The sequence below is a fragment of the Peromyscus maniculatus genome, chromosome 6 (genome assembly GCF_049852395.1).
Source record: "Peromyscus maniculatus bairdii isolate BWxNUB_F1_BW_parent chromosome 6, HU_Pman_BW_mat_3.1, whole genome shotgun sequence".
Taxonomy (NCBI): domain Eukaryota; kingdom Metazoa; phylum Chordata; class Mammalia; order Rodentia; family Cricetidae; genus Peromyscus; species Peromyscus maniculatus.
In genome coordinates, this window is record NC_134857.1 from 36,835,041 (window position 1) to 36,860,987 (window position 25,947).

General features: G+C 41.4%; 1 protein-coding gene across 2 annotated transcripts in view; it reads left to right on the forward strand.

Annotated features, from left to right (window-relative positions):
• Positions 1-25,947, forward strand: part of Trpc4 (transient receptor potential cation channel subfamily C member 4) — a 183,055-nt gene that overhangs the window by 133,586 nt on the left and 23,522 nt on the right. For both annotated transcript variants that reach the window (XM_015996343.3, XM_042279034.2), the window contains 2 exons: positions 3,132-3,271; positions 18,410-18,723. In XM_015996343.3, coding sequence (XP_015851829.1) covers positions 3,132-3,271; positions 18,410-18,723 — 454 coding nt within the window. The remainder of the gene's footprint in view (positions 1-3,131; positions 3,272-18,409; positions 18,724-25,947) is intronic.

Consider the following 25,947-nt stretch of genomic DNA (forward strand, 5'->3'; position numbering starts at 1 on the left):
GGCATAGTCTAGTTTCCATCTCTGTGTGTTCTACTGAAGGCTAACAGGAAACATACCTGCCAGTTGGTGCTTTCATATGCATATCTTCTGATCTCCGGGGATGGACAAAATTTTATATAAAAAAATAATGGCTATTAAAAGATCTGCCTGGTAAGAAATTGTCCTGGACACTGCATTTGGAGATTCAGACCCTAGTGTCCTCATTAATTAGTAGCCCAGCAGTAGTCACACTGCCTCTTTGTGATGTAGTTTTCCATGTTAGCTGTGGTGATGGACAGGATCCCAAGAACCTGCCCAGAGTATCAGGAAGAAATACCTTCAGTGTGCAAGAGGAAAGTGTCATCATGTGTGCCAAGTTTTTTTCCTCATTATATGAGAAAAATTCTAAGTTTCTCACCAGGTCTGAAATCCAGTGTGTGAACTGCATCTTTTTCAGTTCTGTGTTTCTGTTTTCTTCAAAGGTGTCAGCAATGGTCCCAACCCTACATGACAGCTCAAGAGATCTATCTATTCATGAAGAAGGTCTCAGAGGGTAATCTAGTTAGGATGTCATGCTGACACTGGGGGCAGAAGAACCCTGTTGTTCTAATCCAGAGTCACAATGGGGCCTCTGCATGAGCCCTCGGGATGGAGAGGTCTGTGATGATGCTCTTCATGCTATGGCATTCAGACTTTGCAGGTCATAAATGGGGTGGTTTCCTGTTCTCCACCCAGTGATATCATCCACTACACTGGGTGTTCTTATAAACCTGATGCCCAAGACTATGTCTTGCCTCTTTTTCAGGTTAAGCATTTTGCTCCTTATATGAGAGATGACTGGACCAGGTCTGTGTCTTTCCCACACAAGTAACCATTGCATGTCCTGGCTCCAAATATAATCTCCCTCTTGAATATGAGTGGGAGAATTGGAGAAGAACACAAAGGGGTGTCAGTTCCTACTTTCCACCTTATTTCTGAGGCAGGGTCTCTCATTGTTTGTTGCCATGGGGCTTCATACTCCAGAAAAGCTTACCTGTGATCTTCTGAGGACTCGATCTCTGACTCTCATCTTGCCATGGGGTCCCTGGAGTTACAGACCCAATCTACACTGCACAGTATTTACGTGGATTACAGAGATGGAAATCATGTTGTCATGCTTGCAAGACAAGCACTTTTCCCCCTTAGCCATCTCCCTGGCCCCCTGTTCTTGTTCCTCGTGGGGACTGGAAGAGGGGCGAGTTCTCCTATAAATCCGACTCCTCTTCATTTCTTACATTTCTCACAAAGATGTGACAAGTTATGGTATTTATAGTTAATCTGACTTTTTCTTGCATTTAGTAAAAACCAATTATAATCTTTTCAACTTCCTGTGTTCTCAGCAGCTATCAAACTTGGTATTTTACAAGTGGCATTTCTGTCTATCATTATTATTCAGGAATCTCATTTATTTTGATGAATGTAGTTATAATAAATGAATTTATCTCTTTAAAATTTCATAGTGCAAGATCATTTGAAAGCTCTCATTAGGTTCTAAAAATACTTATTAATTATTTTAACAAGATTATGGAGATAAAATAATGACCTATATAAATACTTTATAAATACTCTGGAGAATTACATAATGCAATATTTTCTGCTAGAAAAGGGAAGATAATTCATATTGGTACTGAAGTTATTGCTTAGTATGGTATGCCTATGGTACTTAGTAAATTGACATGAATGATGTAGGCATCCCTTCTCTGAGATTCAAAGTAGACCCCTGAAAGCACCAGTTGCCTGAAGAATCAAAGTAAGATACCTTGATCATTTTACTAAAGTAAAGCGTTTGTTTTGTTTTTCCAGATAAACTATTTCCCATCAACTTTTAAAGTGATTTGACTTTGGAGAAAAATATAGTCCAAACCATGCTTACAAGAACATTCTATGACATTCCCATGGAAAAAAATGTAGTTACAGAGAAATTAAGAACCTATACTTTTCAAAAGACTTTATTATTATTACTTCTTTTACCTTATGGATGGGCATTTTGTGTGCATGTGTGTTAAGTGCACCATGTGCCTGCAATTCCCACAGAGGCCAGAAGGGGGCAGTGGATTCCCTGAGACCTGGAGAAACATATTTGCAAGATTTTACAGGTGTAGCTTCTGATTGCCTGGAGACACAGCCTCACAGCAAACCCCTTAATCCTCTGGATCTTACAATCTTTCTATGCATCTTCTGTGATGTTCCCTGATGTGTCAGGTGTTTTCTAGATGTATTTGTTGGAATTGGGCTCCACAACTCTGAGTTTTGATTGTGGCTTTCTGTAATGGCTTCACTTGTTTCAAAAAGAAGTTTCTTTGATGAGGGCTGAGGGCTAAAATTATCTGTGGGTAAAAGGACAAGCGAGCTAAACAATGATGGCACCAATTTTTATACTAAAGTGGACAGAGAAAGGCCCGTGTGGCCCTACACAAATAATTACAGTCACCTAAGGAATGCTGGGAAAGGGAGAAATAGTCTTTCCAAAGGAAGTGCACACCTATTGGTTGTCCTGTAACAAATAGTCAGCCCTGAAAACACACGGACAAGTAACATTATATAGGTTGAGCAGGTTATATTTAGGAATATATATATATATATTATATATCCATATATATGCACATGTACATATATTCATGTAACAATAATTAATGAATTAAGAGGTTGTGAATTTGAAAGAACAAAGAGGGATATATGGGAAGGTCTGGGTAGAGAAAAGGGAAGGGAGAAATTGCGATTATATATTTTCATCTTAAACAGAAAAGAAAAAACATGGAGAAAAAAATGGTTGTTGTGAGCCCCCAGGTGGATCCTCTTGCAAAAGCAGTAAGTGCTCTTAACGGCTGGTCTATCTCTACAGCCCCAAACATCACACTTTTAAAATGTAATGTATCAAATGAACAAATTAAATGGTGAGCTAAAAAAAAAAATCTTCAAGAGTTAGCTTAGTGTCCTCAGTTCAGTCTTAAAAGTTGTTTGAGACCCACTTTTATCTATAAAAGAGTTACTGGGTCTAACATAATCACACTGTCTCTCGTGGCTTCAATACCTGTGATAACTCCAGGGCCTATCTCTTTTGTTAGTGATTTGATTGAAAGCCACACTTACAGTGAACATCTTTGTAATTGCAGGTTTTATATGGGGAGAAATTAAGCAGATGTGGGACGGTGGACTTCAGGATTACATCCACGACTGGTGGAACCTGATGGACTTTGTGATGAACTCCCTGTACCTGGCGACGATCTCCTTGAAGATCGTCGCATTTGTGAAGGTAAATGCTCCTTACGTTGCTCATAATGCGTCCACCTAATCCTTAAAGATGCATCTCCAGTTGCTATTGGTTTTAATGAGAGACCCTTTTATGTGGTATTTACTAGTTGTTATTTTGTTTATAGGGCCGAAGTTCAGAAACAATGCATGTCCTCTAATTGCTGTTATAGGCACTTCCAAGCTGCCACCGTCATCACCTTTCTACAAACTGAGGTGGCTGCCTCAAATGAAATAGCCCTTCTAACTCCAGTTCTTTCTCATTCCAACGAAATTCTACTTCAAATACCACTTAAAACTTGCCAACCCAAATCTGTTTTTACAAGCTATACCAAGTAGATAAATTTTCATTGGCAAATCAGAATATTTGAAAGCATTGATAGGATTATTTCAACTTGAACTAATAGCTTGATGTGGTTGGAGCAAATTAGAAATTTCTCTGTCCTTGTACCATCCATCACGACCCCGTCTGTCTGAAATCAGCTGCAGGATTTGTGATTCCCAGCTACATGATTTACATACAGCATTAGTTCTGCCGTGACAACGGAGGTCATGTTTGTGCTTTGAGGGACCTGGTTCTGACTCAAGTATTATATTTTCCCTTTTGCTGCTTTCATTTTGTCTCTTCCTTTTTGCTGCCTTTAAAATATAATTTGTCACAAAATGATTAGTGAATTGGTTTTTTGGGGGAAAGAATCTGATTGGTGCCACATGAATAATGCATGCAATTTATGATCCAAACTAAAAAAAATGCACACATGAAAGTTCTTACTTAATATAGTTCTAAACAATGCTCTAATTCTCTGTGAACACTCATGTATTATAGGAACAAAATTGCCCAAATTTGGGAACCTTACCGCTAGATCTTGGTCAATTAAAATGTTGCCAATATTCACCAAAATGCCAAAGAAACACAATTTCTATCAGTTTTATGGAAAGCAAACTCCCTTGAGAATAGGAACATAATTTTCTAATTTTCCCTCTGTGCATTAATGGCAATGACCTCAAACAGTGGTTAGGACGACACATGACAGTCACTTACTGTAAGGAGACTGCAGTGCAGGTGACTGTCAGTCTGCCCTTAGTACTGCCGTCCTCTGTGGTTCAGGTCCTGAGACGGACCTGCAGAGTCAGTTCGGGTCCACCCGGTACTGACACATGTACTTGGTCCCATTATCTCACAAAATCCCAGGGTTATATGACTCTAGCTGTACTCTGACACGTCCACACTTCCAGGTACATAAAAATCACCAGGAAAGCTTTGAGGCCTCTTCCCTATGCCAGGATTTTAAGTTGGTTCTGTCATGGGAGGATCTGAATTTGTATTTGAAGAGGTTAAATTAAGCCTGGCATCTTGTTACTGCTTCAGATTTTTTTTTTAATCTTTGTTGGCATCACATTTGTACATGCTTATGGAATGTGGTATAATATTTTAACACATGTCTAGACTATGTACTGACCAGATCAGGGTAATTACTGCCTATATCTCTTTATTATTTCTTTGTGTTTAGAGCCTTCAAAGACTTCTCTTCAGGCTCTTCTGTGTATATAAATTATGTGTGTATGCAATGTTTGTATATGTGTGTGTGTATGTCATTATAAACTACAATAACACTCATGATTTATATAACAACTTTAAATAAAAAGTATATATGGTTAAAACTAAAGAGATAAATATCTCATATCTTGCTTTTGGTATTACAGTAGTTCTAAGAGTTAAGCCTTTCAGTACAGGATTAGAAAAGAAATATTTTTTTCATTATTAATCTCCACCAGCTCCTCTTCTATCTTTTCTTAATTTTATTTTTTTTTAGAATTGCATACATGCTTACTGTATTTACATCATGCCCACCCTGTCTCTCACCCCCTTCCAACTCCTTCTGTGCCCCCTACCCAATTGCAAATTCATGATCTCTTCTTTAATTCCTGCTCTTACATATGTCAGTTACCCTCTCCTGGTTTTTGCCTCCTCTGGTCTTTGGTGTTGTTCGACCTTCAGAGTGGTGTTTAGCCTCAGCGCATAAAAGATAATAGGGCATTGCAGACCTCTCTGTGTCTGGCTCATTGCGCTTAGCAGAAATCCATGGTTCCAGCATGTTCTGTAAATAAGATGACTCCATTTCATGGCTGATTCATATCCTGTTTTATGTGTGCTGCATTTTATTTATCTATCCGTTCTCTAATAAATAAGGCAATGAATTGACTCTGGCATTGCCTGTCGTAAACAATGCTGCCATAAGAGTACAGGTACAGATAGTGTTTCTCATTTTTATTAGCTCTTTGGGAATTTTGTGTTTTGATCCTATTCATTCCCTCCCCCAGTTCCTTCCAGCTCCACCCACTTCCTCACCAACCCAACTTTGTGTCCTCTCTTTTTCCTAATATGTGTCGCCCATATACTCTTAGGTGTATAGCCTTCCACTATAACAGGACTGATTAGTCAGGGACCACAACCTTAAAGACAACTGACCATCCCTCTCCTAGCAGCTGTAAATTGCCACTATCTCCTCAGCTAGGGATGGGACTTCATAACCATCTCCCCTCTGCATGGTGGAATTTATCTGACTTGAGTTTGTGCGCGCTGTCACAAACACAGTGAGCTTGTAAGTACAAATGGCCTGCCTTTAGAAAACACTGTTCCATTGTTGTCACCTACCACCTCTTGCTCACACAGTCTTTCTGTGCCTTCTGCCACAGTGGTCCCTGAACCTTGAGGAGGAAGAGTGTGATATAGAGCTCTCATTCAGGGTCAGGAATTCCAGTCACTCTCTATACCTTGTATCTCTGCAAAGATGAGCTTCTCTGATGAGGTCTGAGATGTACTTTCATCTATGGGTGTAACAATAGGTTATTAGGAGTCAGATTAACAAATATACTGCTTTGATATTTGTGGGAGTCCACAGAGGTTTCCTAGTGAGTTCTGAGTTTGCTTTACCCAGCAGGTCTGCACAAGGGGATGGATTGACCCTATGCCTGGTTACCAGGCGTTTGGAAAGGTCTGCACTTGGGCTGTGTGGTATGCTTTGATCTAGCAAGGGGGAGGTCCTTTGCCTCACCCTCTGGCATTGTTATAAAAAGCCCTTTTGAAGAGACACCAGGGGCTAGTGGATTTTGATCCAGGTCCTCCCAAAGCTATCCTGTGTTTCTGTCTGTTTCTCTCCACACTGTATTTCTATCTACAAATTCCTTATGCCTTTTTCCTCCTCATAGGAACCCTGTAAAAGGTGGGAGCTGGGGGTGGGTCTCCCACAGATGGTGCCAGAACTAGGGACTTGGGTGCAGAGGAAGTTAAGGAAGAGTAGGAAAGAACCTGTGGAAGTGGTTGGATATGTCCAGTTTTGTAGTGAAAGTTAAAGGTGCTGGTATTTTATTCTTTGGGAGCTATAACTGTAAATATAAAGCAGTATAGAAATGGTTAGGCTGTAGAGAGTGTCTCTCTGTCTAGGTTTCTTTCTTTTTCCCTCTCTTAATTTCTATCTGTTAAAATTAGGAAAAACTATAAAGTATAATACAGGAACATAGTGTAGGAAAAAACTTACGGCGAAGTAGAAAAGCAACAGGACAGAGGAGCTGAGTTCTTGGGACTCTGAACACAGACTCCTGGAGGAGAATCGAGGTTATGCAAAAATACTATGAGGAAAATGGGCAGAAAAAGATTCCTGTGGAAGCTTTCGGCCTGTGGACAGCTTAAATCTGAGTCCTGAGCGGCAGGGGGCAAAAATTTTCCCTGAGGCAGATTTGGGTGAGATAAAACCCTCTCTTCCAGTGCCACTGGATAAAAACGCTTGCTGGTAACACCATTTGATTAGGGTTAGTTCCTTCTTGGCCATGAAGCTGAAATTAGGGAACAGAAGTCTTGGGGAAAAACTTAGCAATCTCTCCACCCTCACGGTTAGCACTGCTTGTCCTGTCCCCCCTTCACGCCAGTCTTAGAGAAGCAGCTAGGGGCAGAGCATGCGCAGAGGTGCAGAGGAGGCGCAGCTGCTGCGGGACACTTGGCTGGGGCCAGCTGTGGGAGAAGAGTGTGACACTTAGTGTAGGGCCTGAGCCATGACGGTGGCTGCAGCACCAGGGGAGGGGACATCCTGGAGGAGGGGACAATCCAGGAAAAAGAGGGTTTATCCAGGGGGAAAAAATCTGTCTGAAAAAGCTCTTATTTCAGGTACTCTTTTCACTGACACCGTGAGGAGGGGGAGCGGAGTCCCAAAGGGTTTTTTGCTGCTCTGGTTTGAATGCATGCGGATGGACATGACCCGCTCCAGGGACAGTGCCACGTGAAGAGTCTGATTAGGGAGGTGCATCTGTGCCCTAATGTGAGCTTAGAAAGTATGAAAAACCTCCTGTGGCAAAAGAACAAAAGCTTGATCTTGACAGACCCTGTGAATGAACTGGTTACAACTGGGTTTTCTCCTGAGCCCAGAAAGGCAGCTTGGGAAATGTAGTTCATAACAGCATTATGATGGCATAATGAAATGCAACTTGTGAAATATAATTTGTAACAGTGTGGCAGTATAAACAGGCCGGGAGAAAAGCTCAGAACAGGAAAATCCCCAAGGGAAATACTGCTGGTGCTGCACTGCCCCCAAATTCTGCTTTTTCAGCTTCAAAATGCAGCTTTTTCAGGTGCTGTTAGAAAGCTTAGCCTATGTCCCAGGAAACCTTGCCTGTCAAGAGGTAATTAAACTACTAGTGCCATTTGTCAAGAAGCCATATTGAGAGAGCAAGGAAAAGTGGCTCGAACACCAGAAGATTGCTTCAGGTGTAGAAAAAAACTTACGGGCAAATAAGAAACTTGGGTTGTGCTTGAAATGCAAGAGAGAGACATTGGCATCATTAAAAGAGCTCATGGTAATCTTAAAAAGCAGCTTCAAAACAACTAAGAAGGGGGAAAATTGCACCCTCAGTTACCAAATGAAGCTTGCTGGCTGCCTGAGTTTGGTGAGGTGTGTGGAACAAAGAAATGTCAGCTCTAATAACACCATCGCTGCTGATGTTTCTCCAGAAAAGCTGGAATGACACAGAACCTGGAACCACACCGCTTCGGTTTCAATGCAGGTTCCTTTAAGAAAGATGGTTCCTAATAGCTGCACAGGAAGTTTTTTCAAAGAGCTTTGCAGCAGCTCAATACGGTAATTCCACCCTGGTCCTGAGGCAAGGTTCTTAGGAAAGACTGCCATAAAGTGCTGCTGTAGCTAGGAGTGACATTTCAACAGCACCTTGTTTGAATTGTGGCACTCGGGGGAGCTACAGTGAGTTTGGGTGAAGGGACAGCCCCGGACTGGTAACCATGTACCACTGGGTGCACTTCTGCCAGTTCCAGAGTGGCTGAAAGGGCCCAGCAGGAAAGGTGAATCTGGGGGAGTGACATTGTCCCCAGTGTTGCAGCTCCCTAGCAACAGCACTCACCAAATCCCAGGCTGGAAGGAATCGGATATAACAACTCTCGAGCCACTGATGGATTAGGCTCTGGTTTCAGCTGTCAGGGGGACTTTAAGGATGTTATCAAAACTGACTGTGAACTTCAGAAATGAAGCAGTTTTGAGTTCACCTGCAATTTTTACTGTGGTGATTTTCGATTCATGTACTCTGTCTTATTAGAAGAAAATGTAAATAGTTGTGTTAAGAGATTTGTTTTAGATGTTTGCTAAAGTTTACAAGGTAGTCCTGTAGAGTTTCTTTTTGAATATAAGTTTGTAAAAAGAATAAATAGGTAGAGTGATATTGTGATAGTTGTAAATGTGTATAATAATGTTCATACTAGAATTATGTTGATATTAATGAACCATGATTTATTGATACTAAGGCAATCTTTAAGTTTGATGTACTTTATTTGATGCAGTTTGTATCAAGAGTTTATTGATTTCAAACAAGGGCTTGGCACAGCTAAAGCTGTTACAGACATCTTAAGACCCATTCAAAAAAGAACATTCCATCTTGATCATCCTCTATTCCTTTAGTGGAGGTGCGGCAGCCTAGGGATCACTGTGGTTATTCCAACTATTTGCAAGCTCTTAGCAGGGACCTGAGTCAGAGCTGAGTTAAGCTCTGTACCCACTCCTGCCAGGGGCTGGTAGTCAAAAGATCGGCAACTTCCTTCTTGATAGCTTCCAACCTAAGCCAGAGTATGCTTGATGGAAAGTGTATCTCCATGACAGGTAAGGAAGATTAGTAAAGAAGGATGACCTAAGAAAGACAGGCACAGCCTATCTGAGGGGCCTGAGGGACCTTTTAAAATATAAAGAGGAGGAACCTGTGGGAGCCCACAGAGGTTTCCTGGTGAGATCTGAGCTTTCTTTACCCAGGAGGGCTGCATAAGGGGATGGTTTGACCCTGTGCATGGTTACCAGGTGTTTGGCCTGTGCAGTATGCTTTGGTCTAGCAAAAGGGGAGGTCTTTTGCCTCATCCCTTGACGTTGTTATAAAAAGCTCGTTTGAAGAGACATAAGGGGCCAGTGGATTTTGATCCAGGTCCTCCCAAAGCTATCCTTTTTTTTCCATCTGTTTCTCTCCCCACTATATTTCTATCTACAAATTTCTTATGCCTTTTTCCTCCTCATAGGAACCCTGTAAAATGTGGGAGCAGGCCTCCCACAGACATTTTGACACCATTTCCTATTCTAAAACTGGCTGATCTGAATCTTTGAGGTATTCTGTTTTTAGTTCAGTGAGGTTCCTTAGATATTTGTGCTACCTAATAGATGTACTTGTTTTCATTCCCACCAGCAGTCTTAAGAGTTTCCTTTTGCATGCATATTTATCACAAATTATCCTTTGACCTATTTAATAACTATTCTGTCTTAGAGAAATGGCATCTTCCCTTCACTTTAATTTACATTCTTGTGATGTTTTGTGACACTGGACCTTGTTTCATGTACTCACTGACTGTGTTTTGTCTTCTGAGAAATGTCCATTCAGATCATTGACCCACTTTAGAAACTGAGTTACTTGGTTCTTGTTTCGGAGTTTATTGTAGTTGAAGGAAGACACTTTGAAGACTGAATCAACAAAGAGCTCATTAAATACGATTACCATCAAAAACATTTCAAGTAAGATAAATAATTTTCACTCACATTATTATGATGCTACTTTTGATGCAGGTGGTTTTCACATGTAAGAATTCGAGTGTTTATTGTGTGCCTTTATATAGATGAGTTAAGCCTTTATATGGGAGGGTATGAAAAGAGAGGGGAGAGAAAGAGAGGGATAGGAGAGAGAGAGAGAGCTCTATTTCCCTTTTAGGACATGTTCCCAGTGTAGACTCTTGTAGACCCATCTTCCACAGACTCTGCAATCCCCCAATGTTACCAACACCTGTTGTCCTATGAGGAACAGTGCAGATCCAAATGACGGCACAGCCTTTGAAACCAAGACTATTCATGATGTGACTACAGCTTATGTACCACCTCCAACATATACTGCTTGAAATAAGCTACTTAATATCTCAAATACCTTTTCTGATAAATAGCAATACTCATCAAACTCAATGTGAGGAGCTCACATAAAAATTAAGTATTTACTCTGACTTTGTATAATGCTCTAGTTTGGTCTCTGTTCCTATGATAAACACTACCAAAAGTGACTTGGGAAGGAAAGGGTTTATCTTCTCTCACAGCTTACTGTCCATCATGAAAGGAAGTCCAGGCTGGAACCTGGAGGCGGGAACTGAAGCAAAGAAGGAATGCTGCTTACTGACTTACTTCCAGAGCTTGTTTGGGTTGTTTTCTTACACAACCCAGGACCACCAGCACAGAGGTGGCACTGCCCACAGTGGACTGCACCACCCTATGTCCACCATTAATCAAGACTATGCCCCCAAAGACTGGCCTAAAGGCCACTCTAATGAAGGAAATTCTTCAGCTGATGCCCCTATTTGCCTGTTTGTGTTGCCTATGTCACAAGACCCCCAAGCAAAACCACTGCCAATATCTGGTACAAAACACACAGGGGTTTATTGATAACACGCAAACCCGGGCTTGGTCCGTGTCCAACACTCTGACACAGCAGGTGGAGGACAATGGCCCTGAGCGCTCAGAATGAGGGGTTTTTAAAGGGAAAAACCACAAGCAGGGTGGCACAAGCCTCTGCATCATATGATTGGGTGAGGGTGTGTAACCTTTGAATTTACTGTTTGGGGGTTACAGTTATCATTTTTGGTCAGGCCTGGACAATTCCCAGGCTTTGTCCTTGAGCTGCCATGGAGGCTGGCTGGCCCAGCACATACTGACTGTGGGGGCTGACTCAGTGGCCCAGGGTCTGTCCTTGATTCATGCACATAGCTCTAAGTTGGTGAGGGGTCAATTGGCTAAACCTTGAGTGGTCAGAGTACATGCAGAAAGGGAGCTACTGGAAGGACTGTGTCTTTTGTTCATGGCCCTCTCAGAAACTGCTTGCTCAAGTCTCAGGAAACTGAAATTGAGGTCTGATCTCTGAGAGAACACTGAGCAGCCTGTTATGGCATCTGCTTGGTCCTTTCATTTGTTGGTGCCTTTCATTTGTGTCAAGTTTACATAAACGAAGCAGCATGTACATGTAAAGTGTTACCGTGTTCATAGACAGGGCGTACACACATACAGGGCTTCACTTTTCTCTTTGAATGTGAGCTTTGATTGTGCCTCCTTGCATGCTTTGCTGGATTTTATACCTCATGGGATGGCTGTTTTTAACTTTTTCTTCTAATACACAAGAGCTTGTTGATCTCCAGAACACAATTTTAAATCTTATTTTGGCTTCATTGAGACTGATTCAGTACTACTTTTCACCCACCCCATTTCTATATGCAAAATATGCAAAGCTTGTCTCTCAAGTTTAGCTTCAATCATTTGACAGGTATGATTAAATATAACTCTTGACTGGGTAACATGTATTTTTGACAATCAAAATTAATATGAACAATTTTATACAAGCAATTGTTTTCATAGCCATGGTAGTTTTCTACATCATTTTGATAAACAGCTTTGAATGTATGACTCCATTGAATCTCCCTCTGACCAGTTAGCAGGTGGACAAAGAATGTTGCTTCTGTCTTATGAGTGATTACACACCAGAGTCAACTCCACAGATAAAGTGTTTTCTGTGATATTCTTCAGTTTTGCAGCAAGGAGCTATTATAGACAATTGAATACGACTTATTTGTTCTAGAATTATGTGCTAGGGAAGAAATTCTTATGCCATTCTCTTGTCTTTTCTACTTTATTAGCACAAAGGGAAACATTTTCATCTTGTAAAATAGTCATTAAAATTAATACTTTTTCCTGTAGCATCATGTGATAAATGGGCTAGTCATGTTGCATTACTGTATCAAATACCCCAGACAATCAACTTACAAAGAGAAAAGGTCTTCTTGGTTCACAGACTGAAGGTGGTTGTCCATGGTTACTTGGCATTCTGTAATATGTTAGGAAGTACATGATGGAGCCAACTAGCCACCTATAAGTGGGACAGAGAGGAATGAGGAAGAGACCATGGTCCCCTAATCCCCTCCTAGGGCATCTCCCTAAGGTTTTCTCATCTCCCATTAGCACCAAACTGGAGGTCATGGCTTTAGCAAATGAGCCTTAGGAGGACATTCAAGATCCGACTATGGCAACAGCCACTTTCATAATACATCCACCTAAAAGTTTAACTCGTTTTTATTTACAGTTTGGCTTTCATGAATATGCATCAGCATATAAAGGGCGTGAAGATGAAGTAGCATATTTTCTTATAGTCTAGGAACGTATGATCCAATATTATGATTCACTCCATAATCAGCTCTTAACACTCCTGCCAAGGTCTTCATGACTTGGGTCCAACCTACTCAGGCTCCTCTCACTGTTCTTAAACCCTCAGCTATATCCAGAAGCCCGCCTTTCTACAAATGATTCACCTTCCATATCTTCTGTGTCCTTAAACATGTCTGACTCTTCTCTTGTGATTTTAGAGCTTCAAAAGCAAAGATCTTCAGAAGACAGTGCTCCATTCAGGAGACACTAGGAACCCCACAACACATGGCTGCTTATGTCTGCAGAAAAGAGGAGTTCTCTTAGAAGGATCGGTCTCAGCAGAAAAGGAGGCTTTAGGCAAAATTGCATCACAGTAGGAGTGTAGTGAAAATAATGACTTGATGGGGTGGGGAAATATCCATGAGGGTCTCAGAAAGGTGGGAGGTGTCTCGAACACCTGCTGTTCTTTCCTCCACAGGCTAGTCTACAGCACTGGGCTACCGTCTTGGGCCTTTGGGATCCTAATGTCCCCTTAATCTCCTTCTAAGGTAGCAATAGGCATTTCTTGATTAGTGTCTGTCTGTTTCACAATGGTGGTTTCACGTGGTGGTTTCTCCTTTCATCATAAGTGAGTACCTTAAAGACAGAACTTAAGCATCTTTAGGCATCCATTGTAGGTTTCATGGATGAGTAGCAGATGAAAAGTCTAAATTTTTAGAATTTACATTAATTTATAGGAAAGGGCTGAGCATTCATGAACAGCATTTTGGGAAGAATGTGGCGAAACTAAAAATCTAGGGAATCACAAGTGCGGTAGGTTTGAGTTAGGGCATTGAGTACTAGACTACAGACGAATAATGCAAGATACAGGCTTCTTCTGTGAGCTCTTAAGAAATCAAAAATGTCATCTCCAGGAAAATGCCATCATGAAAATATTAATACATGGCATGGCCAATTTTTTCCTTTAGAAGATAATTTAGCAACAAATCAACGAGGAGCTATGGTACAAGGCAAAGCAGTTAGGACATGTCATTGTGATAATGGAGGAAAAGGGGGAAACTCTTCTGAGGTAGAATGAGAGAGATGAGCAGGTAGTATGCTTGGTATTGGATGTTGTGTGTAGCTTGAGTTTTGGCTATGGTTGTGCCATTCCCTCAGGTCAGTGGCCGTCAGTGGAGGGACAGAAAGGTGATGCATCCTGTTTTCTGTCTAAATTTGAGATATCCAAGTGGGAAAAGTCAATCCGACAGTAGAGTGTGAAGCAGGACTAGAAGGTGGGAAGTCTAGGCTAGAGATGGGGAGTTGGGGGCAGCCCTAAAGCTGAGAGTGTGAGAGGTACCTGGGGGGAACTAGTGGATGAGAAGAAGCTGGGAAAGCAAGCTTGTAACTAAAGAGCAGGTGAGATAGAGGAACTTGCAAGGCCTTGGTGCAACCTAGCCCAGGGGTGGAGTTTAAAACATGAAAAACGGCTAATTTAGTTACTTTTAAATTTTTGTTTACATATTTATTTCATACATTTCTACCCTCCTTCTCCCTGCTCCAACTCCTCCTGTGTCTTCCCATACTCTCTTTCTCTCTCTCTCTCTCACACACACCCTACTGAGTCCATTTAGTATTGCTCATATGTACCTGAATAGGGATGACCATGAGATTGGATAACCTATTGGGGACTCCTCCCTGGAGAAGACTGATTATTCCTGTCTCAGCAGCCGTTCACTGCCTGTAGCTCTTCATCTGGGGATGGGGCATTATGAGATTTCCCCCATCTACATTGGTGGGTCAGCTAGTGTTGTCACTGTGTGGGTCTTGTTTGGGTGACTATATTGTTGAAATATTGGTGCAGCGTCCCTGTCATGTCTAGAAGACACTGTCTCACAGCAGGTGTCCTGTCTGCTGGCTCTTACAGTCCTTCCACTCTCTCTTCCAAGATGTTTCCTGAGCCTTAGGCATAGGGGCTGCAGTGGAGGTATAACAGCTAAAGTTTGGCCCCCCACACTCAGCTGTTCTCTATATTTTGTAATAGAAAAAAATGACATTAAATTTTTTATTATTAATTTTGTTATAACTGAGCAAAAGAAAAAGTTAAATTTTCAAATTTCAGTTTATCTTCTCTTTAGTAATTTCTATTTCTTTGTCAAATGTTTCTCATAGCTTGAATTGTTTTCATTATTTCATTCAATTGTATTTTTGCAGTCTTCATTGAGGCCTTTATTCGTATCCTTTTTCGGATTCTTAAACATCCTCATAATTGCTGTTTTGAAGTCTTTGTCTTGTGATTGAGCTGAACTGATCCTGGGGAATATGGTGTCACAGGAGTGCTGCCTTCTGGCGGAAGCAGACTGCCTTGGCTGCTGATGGTTGCACTTTTGTGCTGGGAACTAGACATCCGGAGTTATGGTGTTTGTAGTGTGTCTTGGTGTAGCTGTCTGGTCTCTCCTTTGTCGGGTGTGTGTTCAGTTCTTTGGTTGCTGTTACCCCACTCTGACAGGTGGCGGACCAGAGAATGATGCTTGTTTTCCAGTATTAGGGCCATTCTGTTTCTTAGGGTTCAGACTCTGATTGTTCCGAGATCTGAAGTTCTGGTTAGAACCCTGGTTTCAGACTCCAAGCAGTACTGATGGGTGTAATGGATGATGCAGTGGGTAGGGTGGGTGATGTGCTAGAGGTGGGGAGGGGGACTGACTCTGGAGGTCTCTTATGTGACTTGAGTCTTGTCTTAGTCAGTGTTCTATTGCTGTGAAGCGGCACCATGACCACAGCAACTCATAAAAGAAAGCATTTCACTGAGGGCTTGTTTACAGTTTCAGAGGTTTAGTCCTTTATCATCACAGTGGGAAGCATGGTGGCATTCAGGCAGAAATGGTGCTGAAGAAGTAGTGAAGAGCTACATCCTGATCAGCTGGCTGGCTAAGAGAGAGACTCTGGGCCTGGCTTAGGTTTTTAAAACCTCAAAGCCTACCCCCAGTGATACACACTTACATCTCCTAATCCTTTCAAATAATGCCACTCCCTGGTGATTCAAATTTAGAAGCCTATCGGAGGAGCCATCCTCGTTCAAACCACCACAGGCCTACCTCCACTAAGGGAGGTGGAGGCAGAACTAGAGGTACCCTGGGGCTGCCAGGAATGACAGAGCATCTGAAGAGGATGGAGGTGGTTGTGAGGAGGCTGGAGTATGGGTTCCCTAGAAAGAAAAACAGATGAGGGAAAATAGGGGTGGCCTTCTTGAGCCCCAGCCAAGAGTGGTGGCTGTGGGGTCTCTCCAGGTTGTTGGGGAGTCACAGAAAGAATGGAGGTGTGCTTGGAGGAGTGGCTGAGTTAGGTGACAAGGAAGAACTAGGGGGACCCTGGATTCACAGCACCAGGAAGCCCAGACCCAAGGGGATGGAGGTGGGCTAGGACAAGGACCTGGGACCAAAATCAAATTTCCAGATTAACATTTAATATCCAACAATAGGTTTAGAAAATACATCAGTGGCCAAATACTTTGTTCTCTAGAGGTTTAAAGAACATTGTGGTTTGCAAAGCTTTTTAATTGCTTCTTGAAACAATGGCTTAATTTACTTACTTTATCTCAGTGTGCAGCCCGGGCTAACTTTGAACTCATATAACTTATGCTGCCCTCTAACTCACACAATCCTCTCTTGAGTCTTAGGGGCTGGGATTACAGGTGTGTACGGCTATGCCTGGCTCAGTGGCCTCTTTAGAAGCCTAAGAAATTGTGCCTGTGCATGGCAGGCTTCAACTACAGCTGAAAAGAATTAGCTAAAAGCACTTATTACTCGCTGTTCGTGTCTCGGTTCTCTGACAGGAACCAAGGTGTCTGCATCAGAAAACAGACAAATTATTGATTTACACTGTGATCTGAGCCTCAGTCCCCAGGTTCCAGTTCCCCAACTGGGGTGTGTGCGTGTGATGAGAGCCAGATGTGCCCTGTGCACAAGGGATTTCTACAATAAGAAAGGAAATCGGAAATTATGAATCTCAGAATTTACGGGATGCAGCTGAGCTGGCTGCCCATCTTTTCCCCTGGGGAGAGAAAGACCTTAACTTTCTTAAGTAAATAAATATTCTCTGCAGAACAAGGTCCCTGGGTTTATTATCTGGAGAATGGAAGCCTGTGGCTCCAGAGGAGATATATGTGGGTTCCCCAGGAGCCTTTGTAACTTTTAATGGTAGTTGCCATTACAACACCACTAAACCCAAATAGCCGCAATGTTTCCTCAAAAAGCCCTGACTCTGTGTGGTGTGACGATGTCTGTAAAGCATCACTTCCTCACTGCTACCAGCCCTACTAGACTCTGAATCCAGTGTGGAGGCTTATATAAGGGCAGAACTAGAGTCTTGTGCTTTAGAGGATTTCCCATTATTCTTTCAGTCACAGCCAAGATCGCCCATTAAAGAAGGGCTCTGTGTATGTCATGTTCTTAGCAGAAATACACTCTGTTACAGTGTCATGATGGTGTCTAATCAGGTTGCCTCCAACTGGTGCAAAACTGCTAATAAGGCATAGCCTCTCTCCTATATTAGGACTCTAAAAGCCTTGACAACATATAGACTCTACCCGTTTCTAATCTCTTCTCCCCTATTCCCACAATACTTCGTGCTAATGCCCTTAAGTGTTTCTGTTATGATTAGTTGTATCTGTCTGTGTCCTAGTCTATGACTATATTATGGGCAAACATCTTCCTTAAGCACCCACTGTACACAGTGTTAAGTATTGTATTGAACATTTCAAGAAGTTTTAAAAAGTGTTACATCGTTAATCAACATACTTCCCCTTTTGTACTGTATATAGTTTAGGACTCAAGAGCATTGACTATTATTAAATAAATAATCATTTATTCTTGTTCAGACTTGATTGTTTTATAGTGTCACTCAAGCAACAGTCTAAAAGTTGAATCTGGTCAGTTGAATAAACGATGTTCTTTGCAAGATTTTAAAATACAATGTAGCAGTCAAGAACTAATTGATTATTAGCATGTGAAGATTTTAACACAGAGATATAAATTAAAAATAAGGACAGACCTGTACAGCAACATGAATTAAAGCTCATGAGTTATAAATTAATGAAATTCTGTCTTTGGATAGCTTATCTTATAGCTCAGTGGTTCTCAACCTTCCTAATGCTGAGACCCATTAATACAGTTCCTCATATTGTGGAGACCACCCCCCAACCATAAATTGATTTTGTTTGCTACTTCATAACTGTGATTTTGCTACTGTTATGAATCATAATGTAAAGATCCATGATTTCTGATGGTCTTAAGCAACACCTGTGAAATTGTGACTCGAAGGTTGAGAACCACTGCTCTAGGTAGCTGTCACAAAGGATACACCTTCAAACAGTGGCTGTGGCAGACCTGAGAGAACACTGCAGAACCGAACTTGACTCTGTCAGCGTGTGTGTTTACCTTCCCCCTTCATTTCTGTCTCCTCAGTACAGTGCTCTGAACCCACGGGAATCATGGGACATGTGGCACCCCACCCTGGTGGCAGAGGCTTTATTTGCTATTGCAAACATCTTCAGTTCCCTGCGCCTGATCTCACTCTTCACTGCAAACTCTCACCTGGGACCTCTGCAGATATCTCTGGGAAGAATGCTCCTGGACATCCTAAAATTCTTATTCATATACTGCCTCGTGCTGCTAGCATTTGCAAATGGCCTAAACCAACTGTACTTCTACTATGAAGAAACAAAGGGGTTAAGCTGCAAAGGCATACGGTGTGAGAAGCAGAATAATGCGTTTTCCACGTAAGTCAGAGAGGCATTTCTCTTGGTAACGCTGGGCGGAGTTAAGAGTATATGCTTTCACAAATTTGAAAAATCCACCCCATGTTTGCAAAGGAAATGGAGAATTAAAGCTATGAATAATGCAGGAAATGGAATTAACATGGCTTTGAATAGAAATGTAGACTTCTGGCATTAAGAAAAAAATACTGGGTACATTTATTTTAAGTTTTAGTAAATGGTCTTTTCTTTTAAATGACCTCATGAAAATGAAAGGCTATATATCCTGTTTGAAACTGTAGAATTCAAAAAGGAAGCCTATGTATTATTGACATCTTATAAGTATGCATGTGCAATCAATCTTGTTGGAAAGATGCAAGTGTTCTTCTGCATTCCACATGGCCCTTCATATGTTTCTTTTGACTTTTAGTGTGGTATGCAAAAACATAAGCATGTAAATATTATCTGAAATGTTCACTCGAGTCTGCCCATTATAATTACCTAGGTAACATTTCCTGTAAGCTTATATGAGGATGAGCGGTTATACACAGCTATTGTTGACTTCTGGTGACTCTCATAAGCAGGATTGACGGAAGCCTGTACTCATAAGAGACTCGTGTGCCCTGCTACCTGCCCACGGGCTTTTCTGCCTGTGTCCATTTCCTTCCCACTGTGAGAAGCAGAAGGTTAGCAGGTTAAGAAGCTGGGTGACTTCTCTGTAGACAGCAAGCCCAGCTGACACATGCTTGTTTTGTAACTTTAATAACCAGCCTTGTTCGTGGGTTCTCATAGAATTATACACACTGCACAAAAAACAGTAGTTTTCCAACTAGAAGGCATTTCACATAACCTAAATCACTCGCAGCTAAAATGCTCTAGTTGGTTTAATCCTGCATCTGTTTGTTTTTATCCTGATATTTAAAACTCCATTTTAATTAACCAACATCTGCTTTTGTGCACAGAGGATTTTAATCTCAGCCTTTTAGATTTGATACAAACTAGCAGTCGTAAGAAACCATGTGATCCTGATTACCCATGTCTCATCTCAGTCATCCTCAGGTTAACTCCTTGGCCAGAACTTGGCCTCCTCCTCGGCTATCTTCTGACCTTGGGATTGAGGGAGGCGGTGGAACCTCCTTCAGTGACATCCTTGTTTGCAAGGACCTTACATGGCATCTCAGCTCTAATGTTAGCCTTATTCCTGGCCATGTGTGGGTTTTTTTTTTCCCTTTGTGAATTGGCTGAAGGCAATGAGGACAAGAGATTCACAAGGACCAGACCCTACCACCCTTCTCTGTGCCTCTCAGAATCTTCCTGGACATTGTCTGGCGACTGATTGTCTCTGTGGTTTTATGACAGAGTGCCCTGTCCCAAGTGTCATCTCTCCTAAAACCTTTGATGCTTTCTCATAAGATCTCATGACAGGCTGTTTGCTGGGCCCTCCTCCCTTGTGCGTTGCTCAGTCCTTCCTATGTGCTGTATTCCTGAAGGAACTTCTACACAGCACCTACAATGGAGTCACCTACCTCCCTCATCCTTTCTAATGTAATGGAAAAGATCTCACTCACCACCCAATCCTTCTTACCTGCCTGATTCCCCTGCCAGTAACAAGGCTACTGTCACACTGTCCTTGGTCATGATACCCTAAAATTCCCAGTCATCCCCTTGTACCTAATGCTGGTTTATTATTAAGTAATTAATTATTTTATCAGATCAAAAACATTATGGTTAGATGTACAATGTAAATTTCTGATATAGATTTAGTCCAAAAACAAATGCCATATGTTTCAACTTAAGTATAGTTTTAGTTTATGTCTACCCATAATCTCTTTCATGACTTGAAAGGCAATATATAATTGCATATCTCAGATATTGTGGGACTAAATCATTTGACACCATCCCCCAAAGATCAGATGTTTCATCTAAATTATTTTATCCTGCAAATGACAATTATATTTTTCTCAAAGATATTAAAAGCTAAATGATACAACTAGCCCTGAATGTTATTAAATAGGCTGTGTTAGGCTTAAGCTTATCCCTAGCTGACTCTGCTCTGATGTAACAGATGTCTGTCATCCTAAAAGGGACATGTGGCGACATTTGGTGTCTCTTGTTATCCACAATTCATAGCTGCTTTCTTTCACCTTCAGTTTTTCTTCCACAGAAAATTTTTACCGCCTTACTATCCACGACTGCAGAGACTATACTCCGAATGACATTAAGATCAATTCATAGAAAATGCCTAGCGCAGCACCTGTGCTGTTATCTTGGGCCCTCAAAGACAGTAGCAAATCCTGAGCGGTATTATTTTGGGTAGAGTGCCATTTCTCATTTATTTCCTGAACTTCTTACCCGTCCCTCCTGGACTGCAGTTGTCTGTCTGATAACAGCGCCCGCTCTTGTCTCCTTCCTTGCCTCGGTGTCATCCTGTATAAACATCTTTCTTCACCTCTCCGTCATTCTTCATTTAGCTCCTGCTTACAATGTAGGGCATCGTAGTCACTGGTTCTGGTGGCCGTTCGTCACCTTACACCATACTCAGTGTGGCTCCCGAAGAAAAACTTGAGGCACAGACAGCTCGCCAGTCTCCTTCCCAACTTCCCCTTCCTCATTCCCAACTCTCCTGGCCAGTGTTACCATAATCCACCCACACAGTGAAGTAAAAACTCGTGTGTGTGTGTGTGTGTGTGTGTGTGTGTGTGTGTGTGTGTGTGTGTGTTTGGTACTATGCTTCCTCCACTCCGTTCCACAGGTCTTTCTCACTCGGAGTATCGTTATCTTGTCACTATCTTCCCTTGCTCACTGCCCAGGCCCAAGTTTACTTCCTCTAGTCACTGAGTTTGTTCTGTCTGTCTGTCTACATCCTTCTTGGGAAAGATCTTTCTAGACCAAGATTAGAGGCTCCACCATCCACAGTTCCCAATGGTTTTCTATTTCTTACCAGACTCACCCCTAAACTTGCTGGACCTTCTCAGTCCTTCACTGATCTGGCCTTTGCCTCTTTTCCCATTTTTTTTCAAGTTCTTAACGTTATTTTACTCTTTCCGGACAAATTGATTGTAAATCCCCAGTATATATGTTTTCATTCCATTGCCCCTTATTTTGCCTTCACACTTGTCAAATCTTTTATTCTCGGACATACTTTTTCCAGTACACATTCCCTGATGCCTATCTGCTGTGGGCTCTCAGTGACTCAGGTCTGTATCAGGCTTTTTCTTTGGAGCTACCAACATGCTCCTGCATCATGACATGGAGACTTATTATTAGTTATGAATGTTCAGCCTTAGCTTATGCTCATTTATGGCTAGCTCTTATAACTTAACCTGTTTTTCTTCATCAGTGTTTTGACTTAGGGCTTTTTACCTTTCTTTCTGTGTGTCCTACTCTGTGTCTGAGGGCTAGTGGCTGCCTGGCTAGCCTTTGGCATCTTCTCCTTTTTCTCCCTTCTTCTCTCCTATCTTCTTCCTCTCATTCTTCACAAGCCTAGATTTCTCTTCCTATTTATTCTCTGCCTTCCAGTCCCACCAATCTCTCTCGCTCTCTCCTGCCTAGCTATTGGCTGTTCGACTCTTTATTAAACCAATCAGGCAGGCAAGGTGAAACACATGCAGCACATCTTTGCATAATTAAACAAATGCAGCCCAAACAAATGTAACGCACCTTTACACAGTTAAAGTAATACTCCGCAGCATAAACAAATGTAACACATCTCTGCCTAGTTTAAGTAATATTCCACAAAATAGGTCTGCTAAGACTGCATTTTCCTCAAGCAAATGGATACATCTCCCAGTTCCCTTCATGTTTTGTAGTTTTCTCGTTGACATGTGAAAAACTGCTCATCATTAAAAGACTCTCATCTATTTGGTGATTTGAAATAATTCTATTCAGAAGTACTGCCCCAGTAAAAGGATTTGCCCATGAAGTGGGGGTCATGAGCCTTATGGCATTGTCTGATTGAGCAAAGCTCATTTGTGTGTATTGGAGCTCAATTCACAATGTCCTAGACTGGCTAATTAAGGTCACACTTTACATATTTTAATATGACCTTTTTGGACGGAAACAAACATAAATGTTGAGTTACATTTTGGCATGAATTTGTTCATAATTTTAGTCTCAGAGGACAAGAGGAAATCTCAAACTCAGAAAACATTCCTTTTTCATTTATTCCATGTCTCTAGCTGTGTTAAGCCAAGAAGGAACAGGATCATTCAAAAAGTAACAGCTGAAAAACACCTTCAAGGGGGAATAAATAAATGGTTATTTTGATAAAAGCAAAATTCTGACCCATATAAAGTGGGTCTTCAGTTTAGACGTCAACACAGATATTGTGTCATGTGAGTTAATTAGGTTGTGCCATTACCTTGGGAAATTAACAAGCATTTCATAAAAAAAAAATCACTTCTTTTCACTCACACAATGTGGAAAATATCAGCCACATAAAGGCCTTCTGAGATGTGATGCAGCTAACGATTCCTAAATTTATGGACAGTGTGGGTCTCGGTGGATTTGAGACTCAGTAATACTCCTGGAAGCAATGGCTTTGAAATATTAACCTGTATAACAGTCCAATGAAGAAACAACTCTTTGAGGGATACCTGCGTACCATGCTCGCAGTTCATCCGAGAGGCCAATATATTTTAGCTAGGTGAAATGTCCTGTGATTTCACCACTGAGTCATTTAGCCAAAGGAAAGAAAACACTATAGTTGATCACAAAGTTTCATTTTGCATTTTATTTTGCTGAATCTTAATTTTTAAGTGTCTGTAGATGTTTGCTAAATGATTAATGAATGTTCTCTGAGAAACTAGTTCTTTTAGACAGAAGCAAATGGAGACTTTCAACCATGGCAGCCTTTTAATTTGCATGACTGCTTTTATTAGAATGCTTGAGGAAACAACCATAATTATATTTGTAATGTCATTTGTTTGTTAGTATTTTATGTATTTTATAATGTGTGCCATGTAAAATGTAACTTTTCCTTTTCTTTCCTGAATGCTGTGTGTATGTGTGTATGTATGTATGTATGTATGTGTGTGTGTGTGTGTGTGTGTGTGTGTGTGTGTATGTGGATATGTACATGTGTGTACATGTGCATGTGGGGGACAGAAGTTGAAGTCTGGTGTCTTCCTCCACAATTCTCTGCATCAATGAGGTGGAATCTCTCACTGAGATGATTTAGCTAGCATGGCTCCCAACCCCAGGAATCCCTTCTCCACCTCCTAAAGCCTGGGATTATGGGCAACAGCCACTACTGCCCAGCTTTTGTGTGGGTGCTAGGGATTCCGACTCCAGGCAGTGGCTTACAGAGCAAGTGCCTGATCTCCCAAATCAAATCTGAGCTACATCATGTGAAACTTCTCCTGAATTGCTCACTCATGTCAGGACAAACCCGTCTAAATTATATTTATATATTCCTATCAAGAGTCATCACTGGCCGGGCGGTGGTGGCGCACGCCTTTAATCCCAGCACTCGGGAGGCAGAGCCAGGCGGATCTCTGTGAGTTCGAGGCCAGCCTGGGCTACCAAGTGAGTCCCAGGAAAGGCGCAAAGCTACACAGAGAAACCCTGTCTCGAAAAACCAAAAAAAAAAAAAAAAAAAAAAAGAGTCATCACTGTAGGGGGAAAAAAAGGACACAGTTAATTCACATTAAATTCAAAGGATGCCTAAGAGTTACTAAAACTTAAGAAATTAGAATCTTGAACCAAATTAAAACATTTTTATGAACTTTTCTGGAGTCGATGAACTCCAGAAACATGAACATTTCAGTCTCCCTGACAGCTGGGCTCTCCCATGTGAACACATCTTCACCTTCTCACATAACACAACACCCCTCATTCAGACTAAATTTGCTCAAAACAGCACCTTTGTTACAATTATCTGTCACAGCATTTAACTACTATAAAATGTAAATAAAATTAAATTTCATCTCCTAGAATCAGCTTTTCAACTAAAAATATGAAGTTTACATTTGCAAAAAGCAATAAATTTGTGGAAATAAAGGTCTAAGTGGCAGCTTGGACATATTTAGTTAGACTTCTTTGATCATGGGGGCTAGAAATGAATTGTGTCTGTTTCAGGCATTCTGCTGTAAGGATAACACACAGACCCACAGCCCTCAGATGCTCTGCCAAGAAGGATATGCCCAGCTTTGGAAACATAGGGAGCTGACACAGAGCTGGGCCAGGAGGGCTGCCTCTGCATCAGCCTCAGTATGATCCAGTGTCTCCCCATGTGTTCCTTTCTATTGTCCTGTGGTTTATTTGTTTCTGCATCTCGGTATATGTTGTGGGAAAACCTCCAACACACCTTGTTCCCAATGAGCCTCCTAAACTCATTTCAGGCTCTTCTGGCAACTTGGCATTTCCTGCAGAGAGGAAGTCAGGTCATGTTCTCCTTAGGCCAGGCTGCAGGCCTCATATGAATTGTATCTTCTTGTGTCATTTGACCATAGATGACCTAACATTCAGGCACTGAGTAGGCAATTTAGGAAAGCTCAGGGAGCCATGATTCTGGAATGTGATTGACCTGTTCTCCCAATGAGATTCTGGTCTAGTCCTAGCCTCTCTAAAGACTGAAATCCCACCTTCTCACTCTCCATGCCAGTTTCCCAAAGGTTTTTGCCTTTATCTTTCTAATATAATGTAAACATAGTCTTATTTTAATCATTTCTAGAAGTCTAGAAGCTCTACCACCATCTTATTACACATCATATTATTGTGTTACATGATACATTGAAACAAACATTTCTTAATTTGACTCAGGTGATTGTAAGATTATTATGTTTTTCTCATGTTTAAATAAAGGAAATTCACTTATTACCTTGAGTGAGTAAAATGGGCCTTGAAATTTAAAAAAAAAAAAAACTAGAGTGTCTAAACATTCTGAGACTATTTGCTTTCTGGGGCAGTACACTATGTGCAGCTCCAATTACAAATGCAAAATTCTAAAAAAAATCTAATTTGTTTTAATCCTTCCGTAACTAAAAGCAAAGCAGAGAAAAAGCATGACTGACTTTTATGGAGTAGTAAGCTTTAGGATTAAAGATTCAGCCACTGAGGACGGGAATCATCAAGCTTTCTGTGAACAGGAACCCATAGTAAATACGTTAGACACCATGTGTCAATTGTTCTCTGATGCAATTGTTTATTTCTGCCAACATGAACAGCACAAAACAAACCATGGACAGCACAGAAATAAGCAAGGGCGACTGTGTCTCATAAAGTTTGATTTACAGATGTTAAGATACA